The sequence below is a fragment of the Mesoplodon mirus genome (genome assembly GCF_964341445.2).
Source record: "Mesoplodon mirus genome assembly, chromosome: 3".
In the NCBI taxonomy this organism is placed as follows: Eukaryota; Metazoa; Chordata; class Mammalia; order Artiodactyla; family Ziphiidae; genus Mesoplodon; species Mesoplodon mirus.
The window spans coordinates 22,154,357-22,171,638 of record NC_138978.1 but is presented as its reverse complement, the minus strand read 5'-3'; the positions used below and the strand labels follow the sequence as shown (position 1 = coordinate 22,171,638).

Genomic DNA, 17,282 nt, shown 5'->3' with positions numbered 1-17,282 from the left:
AGGTTGTAAAACCACTAAGAAACCCAGGGGAATTTTGAAATTTTGTTTCCTGGGAGATTTCTTTAGTGATAAATGCCCATTCTAGGAACTGTTTTCTCTCCCTCTCTCATACGTATTCCTGTAAGCCATGACAGATATCAGAATGGGATAACTTGGCCCTTGCTAAGATATACTGAAATCAGGAAGTCTGATTTAACTGATGTTTGTACGATAAAGACTAGCTTTGTTAATTAGGTTACACCTACAGTTCTAAGTTTTGACAAAAATATATTCAAGCAAGGGATAAATACATGTACAAATATAGTAAATATTTGCATTATATTCTACAGTTAAAATATATGTACACATATATGTATTACAATATAGTAAGGGCAAAGGTGTAGTAAAATTAATAATATTTCAATTTCCCCAATCCTTTCTGGATATATGAGATTAACCCAATGTGCCTCTAAGTGAAAAAAGCGACCGGCATAATTGATCATGCTTTTTTTGGTAAACTTCACGGAAACTGTAAAAGCAAAAACAAATCCTGTTCTAAATTGTGTGTCTAGTATGTTGCTTTGAACAAAAATGAATGAGGTCTTAATCATACTGTTAGCTGATAGGTCAATAAAACTAGTTTATCACTACGTGATTTTTAGCACATAACTTGGAAGGAGTTGAAAGAATTCAGTGATACTGCTGTAACAATACTTCTTCCATTCGGGGTACATGAAGAGCCTCAGCACTTCTAGCCACAAAAACCAAAGCTTGCAACAGGATTGATGCTAAACTCTATCTCATTCTATCAATTAATAATATTTACGTTGAATATTGAAAATCAAGTCCAAATCTTTTCAGATACATTTTTCTAACACAAAGTTATTTTTGTTCAATAATGATGATAAAAATTTATACTGCATTAATCAATTGCTTTTATTCAATTGTATAAAAAATTCTGTATTGAATCAATACCTATGAACCTTATATCAAAGGAAATTTTTAAAAAGAAATTTGGTTACATACTCTACATTCTTTCTTGTAGAGAAGTATGATAGGTGTCCATAAAAATTTTAAGTGTTGAAAGACAGACACATATAAACAAAGAAGAACAAGAGTGTTTTTGCTCACCACCCAATTCTGCAAGGATTAAGCTGTAATTTGTTGTAGTCGATGACCGACAGTACACTCTGAACGGAAATTAAGACAATGACAGGGTGCTCTGTGCTTGGACAAGCAGGCCCCTTAGATAGTTAGATGCACATCTCAGGAAGAATTTGAAAGAACCCAGATTCTTGCATCTTCCCACACATAAAAAAAAGCACTAAATCATTAACTTGAGATATCTGTTCTCTGTGACCAGCAGTAATCTTTGACCGAGACGTATACTTTACCGCATGTATTTCTTAGCCAAAAATCACATACGTAGAAACTGCTTTCCCCCTCAACCTCTTCAGAACAGCTTCCTCAGAGCTACTGAGCGTCTGTCTCCCAGGCTATAGTCCTCAGTAAGGTCTCTGAAAAAAACTTAAGTCACAACTCTTAGGTTGTGTGTTTTTCTTCAAGCTGACACAATTTGGGGATAAAATTCTGTGGGGAAATGGAAGGGAAATAGAAATTCAAGAAGGAAAAGGAATGATGTAAACTTTCCAACTGTTCAAGAAGAGTCTTTTCAGAAGTCTGATGGTAGGGATCAAGTGGTCTTTATATTCTGGGGGCTTTAGTTAAGTATGTGTAAGAGTTAAAAAAAAGAATTTAAATGTGTCAGGAATTACATACTTCGTGAATATTTAAACTTGTAATCAAAAGTTTTAAGTTTTAGATGTCAATGAAAAGAAAGTGTGAGGAAATACACAGTGTTTCCTTAGAGGGGCAAGTTTGAAGACCTCAAAGGAAGCCCTTCACTACGTGTGGCTCCTAAGGATTGAAAGCAAGGACCTCAACCTCATGGGAGGCAAAGAACTTGGGGCCAGGCAGGCATTCTGCCTAATAACTCAGTTTACCTACGCTAATGAGTAAATTGTTACAAAGTGTTAAGTGGCAGTGATTTTGCAGGAACTGCCTTGGCAGGTAGGAGACAAAAAGACTCTGGTTGCTACTCCAAAAACACTTCAAAGCTGCTTTAACACCTTAGTGGGAGACAGCGGAGAGCTGGAAACAGGCCCCAGGAACTGTGCAGAAATGGAGACCTGAGCGGGGGCTGTTCAGAGGACAGCTGCAGGTTCACGGGAGGCAGGCTGCTGAGATCTGCTTCACAGCCTCGGTTCAGCTCTCTTCTGCTAGTTGGGATGACGGTGCCCCTCTGTCAGAGCTGGTGCATGAACTTCTTGAGATCATTTGGAAGAAACACTTAACTCAGTAACTAAGAATTAGGGTGAACCATAGAAATTGCCAATATCCAACCAGTTTTGACCTACAAAAGTGGTAGTTTCTTATGGTTCGACCTATAACTGATAGCCACTACATTATTATTACCCAGAGATACCAAGCTGTCCTCTGATGAGACTGAATCCACAAGGCTGCTGGAGAATGTGCTGTGAAATGTGACATAAAATGGAGTCATTTAAGTCAGGGTTTTAAAATGGGGCTGGGGGGCTTCCCTGGTGGCTCAGTGGTTAAGAATCCGCCTGACAATGCAGGGGACACGGGTTCGAGCACTGGTCCAGGAAGATCCCACATGCCACAGAGCAACTAAGCCCGAGTGCCACAACTACTGAGCCTGCACTCTAGAGCCCACGAGTGAGCCACAACTACAAAAGCCCGTGTGCCACAGCTACTGAGCCTGCATGCCACAACTACTGAAGCCCGCATACCTAGAGTCCACGCTCCGCAACAAGAGAAGCCACCGCAGTGAGAAGCCCGCGCACTGCAACGAAGAGTAGCCCCTGCTCGCCGCAAGTAGAGAAAGCCTGTGAGCAGCAACGAAGACCCAATGCAGCCAAAAAAAAAAAAAAAAAAAAAAAAATGAAATGGGGCTGGCCATTAGGAGGCCATTAAGGAGGTGGACCTTGTATATGTCCTCACCGGTTGGAGCCATGAACTTCTGAACCAGGCCAAACCATGAATACTCTAAGGACTCTGCAAGAACGCTTGCCGTTTGTCACAGTACCAGACTGCCCCCCTCACCCCCCAGTGATGGCCTGAGCGCTCAGTCACGCTCAGCCAAGACTAGCTTCTCCCTCCAACTGCAATGAAAATCCCTTGTGATGCAAACTTCCCTTCTTCACCTTTAAAAGCCCTCAACTTGACACCTGAATCTGTGTGCCCTGAACTGTAATTCTTGGATCGCAAATGAACTCTTTTTGCTTGATTACTGCCTCCTAGGTCTATTTAGGTCGACAGTGTTGCTAACAACTCGCCAAGGGCAAGTAAAGAGATGAAGATGGGAAACAAGCAGCTGTGGCCACACAGACAAGTCAATGCTGCTTCGGGGAGGAGGTTGTGGAGGGGTGAAACCAGGAAATGAAATTGTGAAGCTCACAGGGATAAACCAGTCTAAGCATCAAAAACAAGGTTAAGGGCTTCCCTGGTGGCGCAGTGATTGAGAGTACATCTGCCGATGCAGGGGACACGGGTTCGTGCCCCGGTCCGGGAAGATCCCACATGCCGCGGAGCGGCTAGGCCCGTGAGCCATGGCCACTGAGCCTGCGCGTCCGGAGCCTGTGCTCCGCAACGGGAGAGGCCACAACAGTGAGAGGCCCGCGTACCGCAAAAACAACAACAACAAAAAAGCAAGGTTAAAAGGTTACCATAATAATATTTATGGAGCATTTATATATTATATCACATGTATTATATATATATATGTCAGGCATGGCACTAAGCCCTTTCTACGCATCACCTTTGAGCCACAAATAACCCTACGAAGTGGGTACTACTGTGAGTCCTATTTTTAGCACGCAAGTTGGAAGGAGTTTAGAGATGAACGAAGGAAGACTCAGAGTAGTTAAATAACCTGTACAAGGTGAGGATGGGAGGACTTAAAGCTAGAGGTCTGACTTCCAGTTTCCTGATGAGAATCTGTCTCCCACTATATTCTCTGCGGTGTCCTTCAAAGGTGGCAAAATAAAGAAAAAAAGATCCTCACCTTGTAAGGGCTACATTCCCACTAATGACACAGGAAGCTGAGGTTTCTTTTAAAAGCCATTACCTCAAGCATATTAATCTCCATTCATAACGACTGGCTACAGACACAGTAACAGTGCAATACAACTTCATGCCCTTTCATCCAAGGGTTTCAAAGGGCTTCATCAACGCTAATTATGCCCCAAACCCTTGTGAAGTGGTGATTGGTTCAATTTTATGAGCATTTAAAGTCAAGCAGGGAAGCTGCCAGCAGCCCGGGGGTTACACAATTTGAACACACACCTACCAGCTGCCCTCAAGTGCCTGGTGGAGGGCAATTCAGAGTTGAGGCGACAACCAGCAGGGCTCCTGACATTAAGTTCCTCCTCCAAACCTCAGCACTGGAAACTGTGAAATGGTGGTGTCCAGGTCTACTGGCAGGGAGGGAGGAGGACAGCAACCGGAGCCTCCAGCTCTGGACACTGCTGGGAGACATCTCGACCCAGCATGCCCTGCTTTTGGCTGAGGAACCACCCGGGGGTTTTCACCAAAGTTATTCAAAGTGTTAAGTGCTCATAAATACATGTGGACGGCTAACCCAGGACAGGGATTCGATCTTGGGATCAATGACTCTGTGCCTTACGAAAAGGTGCAGACTGAAACACCGGTGCTCCCACTGAGGGGCAGGTTCAAGCCATGGCTCCAACAGACTCAGCCATCAAGGGAAGGGGGCAGCAGACCCAAAGTCACTTCCCTCTCTGCTTCAGCTTACCAACACAGATTTTGAAAACCAGCAGACCTGGGCTGGGGTCCTGCCTCTGCCACTTACTGCTGTGTGACTTCAGGGCAATCACTCTGAAGCCTCAGCTTCCCCTCTGAAAAATGAAGCTGACTGTAAACCCTCATGTAATAAATATTAAAACAATTCTAGCTGCTACCATTATTATTTTTACAATTTTCATTTTTATCGTTAGCATTAGCAACAGCTCTAAGGACCCTTCTGGCTCTGATATTCTCTGATCCAAGAATTGATCTTTCACCAGCTACAACTCTGAAAGAAAAGAAACTGTTCGCAGAAAAGCAGCCAAAGGTCGCAGGGGCAGGAAACCTTGGATATTGGTATCCAAGTGAAACCTCAGCTCAGATCTCCTGTTCCAGCGCCTGCTTTACATCTGCCAACAACAGCATCTATTTACATACCACAGTGACAAGACTGTCATCACTTGCTATTTAAACTGAACTCTCATAGTACCTTGGGCTTAAAATGCTAACAGTTAAGTATAAACTGCATTCTGGCTTGCTCTGAGGGTTACTCATATTCAAATGCAAGGGATGCAGCAGGCTGGCTAAGGGGCTCTGCTACACCTGTGACCTGGCTTCAGGTTTACCTTCTCCAGCAGGTAAAGCATTACCTTATCCACGACTGCTATTTCGACACTTAATAACCAGTATCAGGGAGAGAAGAGGCCTTGCAGAGTGCCGAGCACAACGTAGGCAAGAGGAAGTGGTGGATAAAACCACGGGCTTTGGCAGAGCACAGGCTTCTTTCAAATTCCAGTTTTATGACCTATTGACTGTGTGGTCTTGGGCAAGTTAATTAACGTCTCTGTGCCAGTTTCCTCATTTGTAAAATGGGGATATAATAGTACTTACCTTATGGGACTTTTGTGAGGATTAACACAGTCCCTGTTATAGTAAACACAACAAATGTTAGTAGCTATTATTATGATGATGATTACCATAGTAATTGTGAATTGGCTATAAAAGTGTGGATAGAGGACCTATATTTTCCTGCCAGGAAGACTGACAAAGGCTTCATGGAAAAGGTGATATTTGAGCTGGAGCTGGAAGGGTGGGTAGGATTACCACAGGCAGAAAACAGGAGATGGTGCAGGCAGCTTCAGTTTCCTTTTCTGTAAATTCAGGTCATCCTCATAACCACCCTATAGGATGAACTTAATGCTGATGCGCAGAGGAATTACATGACTTTCCCCAAATTATAATGCTACGAAGTGACAGAGCTGGGACTGGAAGCCAGGTCTCCCTGATTCCAAAGGCCATGCTCTTAACACCCTGCTGAATCTCTCTTTTTATGCCAAATTCTGTCCTGAAGGGTAGATACTTGTGGAAATGGCTTCCCCGCCACCCTTCTAGACTCTTTCAGGGAGGAGATATCTCAATTACCTACATAGCTCCCGCCCCACCCAGCATAGGCACATATATGGCAGGTGCTCAGCTGAAAGACCTGTTTGCTAAATAGAAGAAAGTGAGGCCCGACTCTTGCAGGCTGAAGCAGAGCCTCCAGTGTCAGAGACCCGCAAGGATGCCGCCCCTCGGGCAGCTCAGCCTGTTGGTCTCACAGACCACCCTCCCCCAACAACCAGAATCCATTCCCTGCTGGGTAGGGTGAGGGCGGGGCTGTAACTCAGGGCAAACTGCTTGTTTCTAACGCCATCCCCCGATCAACGTGGACTTGGGGCCTCTCCATGTTTTCCCCAAAGGTAGGAGATGCCTCTGGGAAAACCCACCCAGCCACAAGCCCACAGCGTGGAGACACCATGTTTGCTGGAGGACCCCACCCCCAGCCACTACTGATTGGACGAATGTAGACACCTGACCCAAGCTGGGTCAATCAGATCCTCCCTCTTTTGAACGTGTGATTAAGAGTTCTACCACCTTTCAAGCCCCACGGCCCTTCTCGCCCCTGGGTTCCATGAGCTACCCTGTAGCCTTATAATAATTTTACCTTTCCCTTCAGCGTCTCTGACATGGATTTTTATTCCTTGCAACCAAAATAGCCTTAAAATCAAGGAGGAAAGAGACAGCTTCCCCTTAGAAACCCCTTCCCCTTCCCCCAGGCAGAATTAACTACTCCTTCCTCTGCTCTGTGCACCTTCATCTGTTCCTGTTTGTAACCACGAGACATTTCTGAGTCAAGCGGTGAGTCAAGCCCCTCCTGCATGCCTAGCACTGGGCTACGTGCTTTCTCATTGATCCATGCAGCCCAGGAAGGATGGGGGATGGAGGGAGGTGTTGCTACCACCATCCTACCCGTAAGAGAAGCTCTGAGGGTTACCTAAGCCCTACGTCTAATCACTTAGATAGGAACAGGTAGGGATTTGAAGCCTAGCCTTCTTCCCTTTATCCCCCCTGGTACTTCGGTCAGCTCATCACCCTTTGTTCACATGCCTATCTGCCACCTCAATTCTTAAGCTCTTTGGTAGAGTCACTATGACTTATTTACCTTTGCTCTGGCATGAAGATATTTCTGTAATAAGTAACTGAATAAAATTTGTGATTAAAATGGAAACTTATTAGAAACCTCATCAGGGAGAGTGTTCTGTGTTTTCTTAAATTCTGTGTTTGTCTATTTGGCATCCATTCACCACAAGGGCAATTATATTAATTATATTTTCTTATTTGCTGTATTCTTGATGCACTGGCATTTGTGACCTCGCTTGTTGGGGAGAGACTGCCTCTTCCAGGGCTATCCAATTCTTTTTTTTTTTTTTTTTTTTGCGGTACGCTGGCCTCTCACTGTTGTGGCCTCTCCCGTTGCGGAGCACAGGCTCCGGACACACAGGCTCAGCGGCCATGGCTCACGGGCCCAGCCGCTCCGCGGCATGTGGGATCTCCCCGGACCGGGGCACGAACCCGTGTCCTCTGCATCGGCAGGCGGACTCTCAACCACTGCGCCACCAGGGAAGCCCTATCCAATTCTTAGAGATAGCAAAGCGGCATGCTCTCTGGGATGTTCACTGCAGCATTTACAGTCATCCCAGATTAGAAACAACCTAAACATCCAACAATAGGAGGTCTTTCCAGCAAATTTTGATACAGCAGCTCAACAGATTACTGTGCAATCATTCAGAAAGCATGCTTTCAATCACTACTCAATGACGTGGGGAAACAGTCCACAAACAAGGTTAAGGGAAACAACCAAGAAACAAAACTCTCTGTACAATCTGATCCCCAATCTGTAATACCAGAAAAAGACAGGAAGGAAATATACAGAAATATGAACAAAGGTTGTCTCTGAGTAATGGAGCAGGTGATTTTTCAAAAAAATCAAGTCTTCTAAGTGGGAATAAATTCCTTTTAAAATACTTCTCTACCTTCCTATTTTTCTGTATTTTAATGAACATTTCTTTTGATTACACATTCTCTTGTACGCGTGGAGGGTCTGCCTGTTTTTGCCAGCGATAGGCATGCGGACCCTGGACCTATCTGTTAGCCAATGCTGTACCGTGTTACTTTCTTGTTAGAAAAATATAAAATTCCAAACCAAAAAAATAAATCTCTTGCCTTGTAGGAGAAGGAAGCCTCACTCACAGGGTCAGCACTGCTCGCGGGCGGGAGCTGCTGCAGCTGCAGGGCTGCTCTGTGGGCTCCGTCCATGGTGGTCTAAGGGCATATCCCACCGGGCCTGGTTTGGCAGCTGCAGCTGCTGCTAAGCCATCTTTCCTTGTGGGGTTCGCCTCCTTCCACCAGCCATCACTTTCCCACGCGGAAAGAGTACTTCAAGGCTCTTTTGGCAGATTTACAGCCTTTTCCTCATCTTCCCTCAGAGACGTGCCAGTTTCTAGATCTCTTCCCAGGCAGACAAACAGGGATGCGTTTCCTGATTCTCGAGGTGCTCTAGAGGGTGGGGAAGAACATTAAAAATGCATGTACAATGAAACATTGAAACATTATCATCTCAAATAAAGATATGGCTCACCTACCTCAAAGCCTTTTCCCGGCCCTTTAAAAACCTCATCCCTCGCCTCCTTTGCTTCCTTCCTTCCATCATATCCTAATTTAAATGCTACTTTTCTATAGGCTCCCCGACATAAGAAGTAGAACACCACCTACATCTACTTCTCCAGGACTCCAAAAAAAGAAAAAAATCCCACTGCCATAAAACAGGAACCATCTACATTCTGATGCAGGAAAGAAAGAATGAGAAGAAAAGTTATCTCCATGGAAGATGGAAGAATTGTCCTGCTTCTGAGGGTCAGCCTAGCACAGGTGATACAACATTGGACCAGGAGGGGGAAGACCTAAGCGACCAGATCATTTTGCCTCTGGGAGTCTCAGTTGCCTCATCTGTAGAACAGGGGTAAAATGTGGCCTCAAGTAAAACCAGCAATGATGGTAATTCCCATTAACTTCATTGGACTGATATTTTCAGGGCATCTCAAGCTTTTCTACCAAACAGAGAAAGAGGAAGTACGCCCTTAGTGTTATAGGCCAAAATACCTTCTGCAAATGCTAAAGGTTTCTTTGAGGTCTTCTTATATTTAAAAAAAAAAATAGAAATTTGGATTCTACTGCAAGGTCTATGTTTATTTTACTATAAAAATATTTTAAATTACTTTTGATCCGTCATGTGCTACCTGTTTTACCTTGGCCAAGTCATTTAACTTTTCAGCCAGTCTCCTCTGCTGTGAAACATGGATATTCCGCACCCATGTGTTATGAGAATTTGGTGACATAATGCATATAAAATGTGTGCACAGTGAATGGTCAATGAATGTCAGTTATTATTATTATTAATTTTATTATTATCAGTCTAATTATTTAATTTGCCTATGAATACACCTTTCTTTCTCTCAAGCAACGAATATTTGAGGGCTTACTGCGTGCCAAACAAAGTCTCTGCTGTGCCTCAAGGTGTGAGAAAGCTGCCTCCTATCTTTCCAGTAGCTTCCAGTTCCTTCTGTTATCTAGCCCTAGGCCCAGGAATTCTGGTTCCTGGTGTGAACAGCACAGTCTTATGTTATAGGACTAACACTGAGTCCAGTATCTAGAAGACATCAGATGCAGGGCTTAGCACACGGGCAGCACTTAGACAATGTAGCCCAGGTCTCACTTTGTCAAAAAGGGCCTCAAAGTTAAAGGATTGCTTCTGCCTCTAGATGAGGTTATATATTCGGTATATATATATATATATATATATACATGAAGTACACTCATCAGACAACTTTGTAACTCACATCCCATAACCAGACCTCCCTGACTGTAAAGCCCTACGAATATTTGTTTGTAATCTTGTGAAAAGCCTAATTATTCTTCACTATACTTTTATGCCTTAGGAAGAAAGGGTGGCCCAGGGTTCCCTTGATCTCTGAGACCCTCTTAGAGGCTTTCAGCCTGGAGGTGAAGGGGCACTGGAGCACAAATTCTGGGAAGCAGTTTGCTGAATCTCCTGCTCCGTTGCTCCCTGCTGAGATCTAGCCCAGAGCCTGGCACGGTGACCTCCATACATACCTGCTGACTGGCTATAGACAGGCCTGTGAAGCACCTGGGGCACCGTGGCTGCTTCACGGGCAAGAAGAGAACGGCTTACTCAGGCCTAACCAACCACGACTCCAGAGATACAGCCCGTATAGCCAGCCCCGCCCACAGCACGTCAGAGAGACCACAGGGATGTGCCAAGGGGCTGATGGGAATCCAGGCCCCTAACTAACCTCCTTTGGATCAGCTGGTTCCTCCAGGTGGGTTTCTGTTTTTGCCCTCCTTTGTAGAGGCTGTGGTTACTCTCATTTAATTCGCTTTGAAAAAGCAGCTTCCCTCTCTGCCTCAGGAAACCCAGGCCTCTGAGGCATCATGGCCTGCAAAGACAGAAAACTCTCCCTCAGCTGGGTAGCCGTTGGGACTAAAAGCCTTGGAGGAACTCTCTGCAAGTTGCCCTTCCTTATAAGGCACACGTTCTTTGCCCAGCGACTCTCTTTTCCTGACTTCAAAGCACTTTTCCAGGACTAACATATGCCCTAGAGGCAAGGAGCCAACTCTGTGCTGCCAGCCATCCCTTAATTTTGAGGCCCTCACAGCCACCAGTGAGCACAGGGTCGCTGACTCAAAAAGGAAAGATAATTCACTAGGTGATGGCTTCCACTCCATCCCCCAGCCCTCATCTCAATGAATTACTTCACTGACCCACAGAATACGGTTTCCCAGCCTAGAGAAACGTAGCTCGTGGCTGCTAAAAGTAGGGTCTGTATTTTGTTAGACCCTACTGATAGAATGTGGCTCTGCCTGAACGAACAACTCAAACGCGCCCTTTCCCAACACCTGCCAATTCAGCTTCCGGTTGCTGAGTGCCAGTTACAGGCCAAGCGCTTTCCCTTTCCTGGGCTTTGGCTCACTAAAGGGTTACACGCTAAAGTCCCCACCCAATGCGCTGGAAACTACTTCCAGAGGCCAGCATGGATCAAGAAGGTCTTCTCTCATCCACCTGCTAACTCCACCATCTGGTATCGCCCAAGCCGGCGTGTATAGGAACAATTTAGGCGAAGTTACTCTATTTCACTTCCTGATTTGGTAACGCCTGGCATCACCTTTACTAAGGCAAATCCACGCCCCTCTCCTCGATTAGAAAATGGAAAAAGCATTCTGAGGCAATGAGACCCAAAATGACAAGAAGGAAGATATTTACGGTAGATGATCACAAATGCATTCGCTTTTCCTGAAACGAAGTGTGAATTCAAGTCCCCCTTCCCCCGCCCTTAGTCTTAATCACTACTCACCGGCGGCGTTTCCGCTAAGGCCCACCTATCAGAGGTTTCTGAGCAATGACTTAGACTCTTCGCGCAACCCGGAGGCACAGCCTCCTAGATTCCTTCCGCAACCCAGAGCTGCCCGAGTGCTGCAGTGTTTTGCTTTCAAAGGCAGCTATTTGATTTGCCAGACTGCCTGCCAGTCAAAAGCTGTCGGACATTTGGCGCAGGCGAGTGGCTGAGAGGAGGGGGTGGGTGGGACAGACCTCCGGCATTGGCTCCGCCGAGAAGCTTGCTTGAAGTGTAGGGGGAGAGCCTTGAGGAGGTGGCGCCCCGCAGGAGCTTTGCGCTCGCCTAGAGAGGGTCCCCTCTAGCGGCCACAGGAAGGACGTTGGAACGAAACTCCGCTCCCTCCTTGGGCTGTGTCTAGAAAGCTCCGGTGACTTGCTCACTCCACCTGCCCTACAGGTGGGCAGCTTGCCAGGTGTCCTGCCTCCTTATCCTCAGAGCCCCCTCCCGGGCTTTGCTCCTGCTGTTGCCCCACCCCACGCTCTCACCAGGTATTCAAATCCTACACATCTTTCAAGGCCCGCATAAAAATCTCCCCTTGCCTGTCTTCCCGGAACACCTGTTGGCAGCACACTATACCAACCCTCCCGGTACGTCCCCAGCTCAGCCATACTTAAGGTCCACCAGTAAGCCCAGCACTTGAATGCTTCCGTAATGTACAAGTGTAATAGTTATAATTGCCTCGAGGATATATTGTACAATACAGGGAATATAGCCAATATTTTATAATAACTATAAATGGAGTATAACCTTAAAAAATTGTGAATCACTATACTGTACACCTGTAACATATAATATTGTACAGCAACTATATTTCAATTTAAAAATTAAAAATTTACAAAATGAGTTGTATTTAAAAGATAATTAATACGTGCATGGAGCTTCTGCTTTTTCACTCACATGCATTTCATTCCAGATCCTCTCAACAACCCCCCGAGTGAGACATTGGGCTCATGCCCATTTTACAGGTGAAGACATGACATTTGGACAGAGACCTCGATGATGAGAAAGAGGCAGTTGTGGTTCAGACCCTGACACCAAGCGAACTCAGAGGGAACACCCGAGAGCAGGACAAGGTTGACATATTGTAGGAACTGCCCAAAGGACAGCGTGGCTGGTGCGAGATTTTTCTGACGCGTGGGAAGGGGGAGCGGGACGGACAAGGGACAGCTTATATGAAGATGTTTGGATTTCATCCTAAGTTTAAAGGAGAGCCCTTGGAGTGTTCTAAGAGGGAGAATGACAAGATCACTGTGATTGCTCTTAAGTGTGTAAAGAGGGGCTCCTGGAACACTACATGGCTGCCCTCGTATGTTGCCCGTTTCAGTCTTTTTTCTTTGGCTCTTATAAACAGGGCTTCGCTGAATGTTAGTTCTTTTAGGTTTATTCCTTGAAGTAGGATTTCTGGGTGAGCAAAAGTCTAAGGCTTTGGGTCTATCACAAGATTTCGTGGGGTTGCCTAGATAAGCCCTATTAAGGTTCCCCACCCATCCTGACATAGTTAACCTGAACCCTAAAATTCTGGCAGCTTCCCAGCGGTTTTTGAAATGCCTCTGATCATTGGCCAACAACTTTTCACGCTAAAGAAACGGAGGACACCATTGGCTCGAGTTCATCAGGAAGCGGGCAGAAGGTGGAAATTAGAATGTTTAGGCCTGTGGTTGCCATAGCGACAGGGAGGTTGACAGGCCAGATTCAGCCCTGGGGCACCCGACAAGGTAGGAAGATGTCCCTTTTGGGGGATGGATGCCAGGGTCGTGGGGAGGAGGACCCGGCTCACCGCATGGGACACCCACTGAGACCGCCGCCTGCCCGGTGAGTGCGGAATTCCGCTGCCGAGCTAGGTGGTGCCGTGAGGGCCAGAAGAAGCCACTGTTGGAGGTTCCCCTCCCTGGAGGTGTGCCCTCAGAGTCCCCACCTGAAAAGTGGTGATAATAACCAGGGCATGCCTTCCCCACAGAGCTCCGGTGAGGGGCGTGGGCATCTGACTCCCCTGCCTCAGCCCCGGGGAGTGTACAAACGTTTGGGGGCGTCTGGCAGCAGGTGGACCACAAAGAGCTAAATTCTCATCCCAGGTCCACCCCTGCTCGGGGCTTCGGTTTACCCATCTGTGAAACGAAAGGCTGTGATTGGAATCTAGAGGTCACTAGCCGGCAGCGGAAGTTTATTCCAGCTCTCCGACATACTTTCTCGGCTTCAGAAAAATATCAAATAGATTATTTACCCGAGATTGCTTTGAAAAATGTAAAATACTTCCAAGATGCACCATAGCATTGTAACTGAATCAATAAAAATCTCATATAGTCAAAACTATACTCATGCAAGTCCCATAAAATTCCACATAAAGGTAACAGTATACATGAGTTAGTATATATTAATATACTTGTACAGTAAAATACATGCATAAATATATGAAATATGTGATAATACTATAAGATAAATAATAAGGGTTTTTTAAAACATAGAGATGGTAGAATGAAAACATGCCTACTGTTGTAGTTTTGTGAGTTAAATCTTTCTAGAATGTAGCTCCTAATGGAAAGAGTTGTATTTAATATTATGAGTACATCTATATACATTATGGAAAAAATGTGTCTACTCCTAGTATTCATCCCTTCATTCAGTCCACAAATATTTATTGAGCAACTGCTATGTGCCAGGAAACAGACTGGGGATTCAGTGATGAACATCTTATTGATGAAGGTCGTAAAAAAATATTTTATATATTACATATAAAATATGATGTTGGGTAGTGAAAAGTGCTTTGAGAAAAATAAGACAGGGTCAGGGGCTAGAGAGAGATGGGTGGTGCTTCCGAAGAGAGAGTGGTCAAGGAAGTCATCCCAAAGGCAATTTGAGGAGAGGCCCAGATGAATCTGGTCACAGGGCCAGAGGATGGTACCCAGTATAAGGGAGGAATCCCCATGTTACAAGGGTATTGCAGAAGCTGAAGAGGTCCCTTGTGGAGAAGAGAATTAGTCTTTAGGTTGTGGGTTATGACAGCTGCCTTCAAATACCTGAAGAATAGTCATATAGAACAGCGGCTTTCAAACTTTTTGACTGTGACCCATGGTAAGAAATGCATTTTATATTGTGATCCAGCACACATACACATGCACATAACAAACAAAAGCTTCACAAAAGACTACAAGCTATGACCTGCATTTCAAAACTCACCAATGTGGAAGAGGAGTGAGACTTATTCTGAGCTGATTCACGCAGGAACTTTCTAGCAGTTAGAACTACCCAACAATGAACTGCCTCAGGAATTTTCAAACTGAGTTCTGGGGACCCCCAGCATCCTGTGAAAATTCAAGACAGCCTAAATATTTGCATAGGACTCTATTTGCATAGTACATTGCACAGGACTATATGCAATGTCCTAATTTTTAAAAAACCAACCATACACACTCAAGGATAGTAAATGTCAACATTTAGCATGTTAACATTTAGTGTGTGCTGCCTTAGAGGTTATTATAGTGGTTCAGAACAAGCAGAAGTCAGACTTCCTGGGTTCAAAGCCTGATCCCACCTCTTACTTCTGGTGTGACCTCGAGTAAGTCACTTAACCCCTCCCTCTGAATTTCAGTTTTCTCATCTGTAAAATGGGGATAATACCTCACTGGATTATTGTAAGGATTGCATGAAGTATTCTATACAAGGCATTTAAGAGTGTAGGGGCTCAAGAAATGACAGCTATTATTTTAAGCTGTTAATATATTATCCCCGTGCATGTATTAAAATCTAGTGTTAATAAAAGCCTACTGTAGGCTAAACAGCATTAACTACTACTTGTGGATCATCATATTTGATCCTCACAAGCAACGTGAGAGGAAGGTACTGTTACCAATCTCCATTTATGGAAGAGGAAATGGATTTAAAAGGTCAAGTGACCCATCCAAATAAGAACTATTAAGTGGCAGAACCCAGGACTATTAACCTTGAACAGAGGACTGGATACTCTTGATCACTGCACTGGCCCTCACCTGGGAACTGCTTAAACATATGCTGTTGATTAGGAAGTTAATATATCTTCATTGCTCTTTCTTAGATTCCAGGCCCATGACATCCTGTCATGAACAGTTATACAAGCAAGTGCACCAGTGAGGCACATCTGCACAGTGCTCCATTCACACCTGGGCTGCACCTTCTCTCATCCTGGCTTCACAGGTACGCAGTAACAAGGCTGGAAAACATTATTAATAGTGTTGTCTTTGGGTGGTAGGAATATGGATTGTTTTTTAAATCTTTTAAATTTATCTTTCCAAAAATTTGACAATATGTACATATTACCATTGTAATAGGAAGCTTAAATCTTTTCGAATTACTCATAATTCTAGCACACCAATGCATTTAAAAAATAACAGCTTTATTGCAGCTAGGGAAGTAGATGGTTATTACTAAGACAACAACACTGCACTGAGATGTGATAAGTGAATAGTGGCTGCTTTTATAGATCCTAAAAGACATTCTTATACTAGAGTAGTGATTGTGCTGTGATCAATATTGACTTGTTTCTGTTGTTTTTGATTTCTTAATTCTTTGAGTGTGTTGCCAATAATTATATTAAATATTAAGTTTTTAGTATAGATTGTCCACCATAAACGATTGAGAATTGCTGCTGTGAGGGTGATAGAATAAAGTGAAGAGTAAATACTGAAGGAGCAAAGGATTGGTAGAGCATAACATCATTTATTCAATCCTTCATTCCTTAGTATTTATAAATGATGTAAGTTCCTTAGGAAAAAAGCTGAGCAAAATAAAACTCAAGGGCTTCCCTGGTGGCGCAGTGGTTGAGAGTCCTCCTGCCAATGCAGGGGACGCGGGTTCGTGCCCCGTTCCGGGAAGATCCCACATGCCGCAGAGCGGCTGGGCCCGTGAGCCATGGCCACTGAGCCTGCGCATCCGGAGCCTGTGCTCCACAACGGGAGAGGCCACAGCAGTGAGAGGCCTACGTACTGCAAAATAAATAAATAAATAAATAAAAATAAAACTCAAGTCTGTTCATGAAAGATTAACTTCTATGAAAATTAAATCATGCTCCTGCTGTTAACAATGAAAAAAACAGAGAAATATAGGAAACATGGTTTTTAGACATTGAGCAACAGGGAGCCCAGTAGTGTAATCCCTGAGAGAAGAAAAACAAGGTGAGCCCCACAATTGCTCCAGCTTAGTGCTGGGGGCAGTTTCTAGGCCACAGTTCAGGGTGAGGGAAACCTTAGTTTCTGAGCTGGGGAGATAGAAATCAGAGTTCAAGGAGACCAAAGCAGCTGGAATTTACAGGGTAGAACACCGTAAAGGAGGGACCTGCACATAAAAAGTTCAGAAATAGGAAGAGAGTTCTCCTCAAGTCTTTGGCTGAGGAATGATGGGCACATGCATGAGAAGAAACTAAGACTGGGGAAAGAACCACCAGAAAGCAGTGGGCTGACCAATTTCTGGGCCCTACACAGAACTGGGACTACTTCATGTTCCCATAAACCAGAATAGAGAGACACTGTATCAGATGAGGATTGATTGGGCAGAGTCTCTAGAAATATCATGTCTTAGTAGTGGAGATAAATTATTCCTAGAATAAAAGCTGCTCTGGAGTCACTATAACAAAGCTTAAAAAGCTGGAAAGGAGCATATGGGTCTGTAAGTTACTGAAAATTGTGCCAGAAAAAAAAAATGCAACACTCTACAGAA

General features: G+C 44.6%; 2 protein-coding genes across 7 annotated transcripts in view; one reads left to right on the top strand and one right to left on the bottom strand.

The window, feature by feature from the left end:
* The window catches only part of NIPAL3 (NIPA like domain containing 3), a 43,383-nt gene extending 31,710 nt beyond the window's left edge, over window positions 1-11,673 (bottom strand). The window contains exons 1-3 of one of the 6 annotated variants that reach the window (XM_082613300.1): window positions 11,556-11,673; window positions 10,497-10,640; window positions 8,377-8,682 (exon numbers count right to left, since the gene is read on the bottom strand). In XM_082613300.1, coding sequence (XP_082469426.1) covers window positions 8,377-8,442 — 66 coding nt within the window. In that variant the 5' untranslated portion in view covers window positions 8,443-8,682; window positions 10,497-10,640; window positions 11,556-11,673. Of the gene's footprint in view, window positions 1-8,349; window positions 8,683-10,296; window positions 10,382-10,496; window positions 10,641-11,464; window positions 11,535-11,555 lie in introns of those variants that run through there. The other 5 variants (XM_082613295.1, XM_082613297.1, XM_082613296.1 and 2 more) reach the window with 5 other exon arrangements.
* A 1,609-nt stretch (window positions 11,674-13,282) lies between these two features.
* The window catches only part of STPG1 (sperm tail PG-rich repeat containing 1), a 51,911-nt gene continuing 47,911 nt past the window's right edge, over window positions 13,283-17,282 (top strand). Inside the window, exons 1-2 of the mRNA XM_082613293.1 lie at window positions 13,283-13,409; window positions 15,646-15,764. The gene's annotated coding sequence lies outside the window, so the exon portion shown is untranslated. The remainder of the gene's footprint in view (window positions 13,410-15,645; window positions 15,765-17,282) is intronic.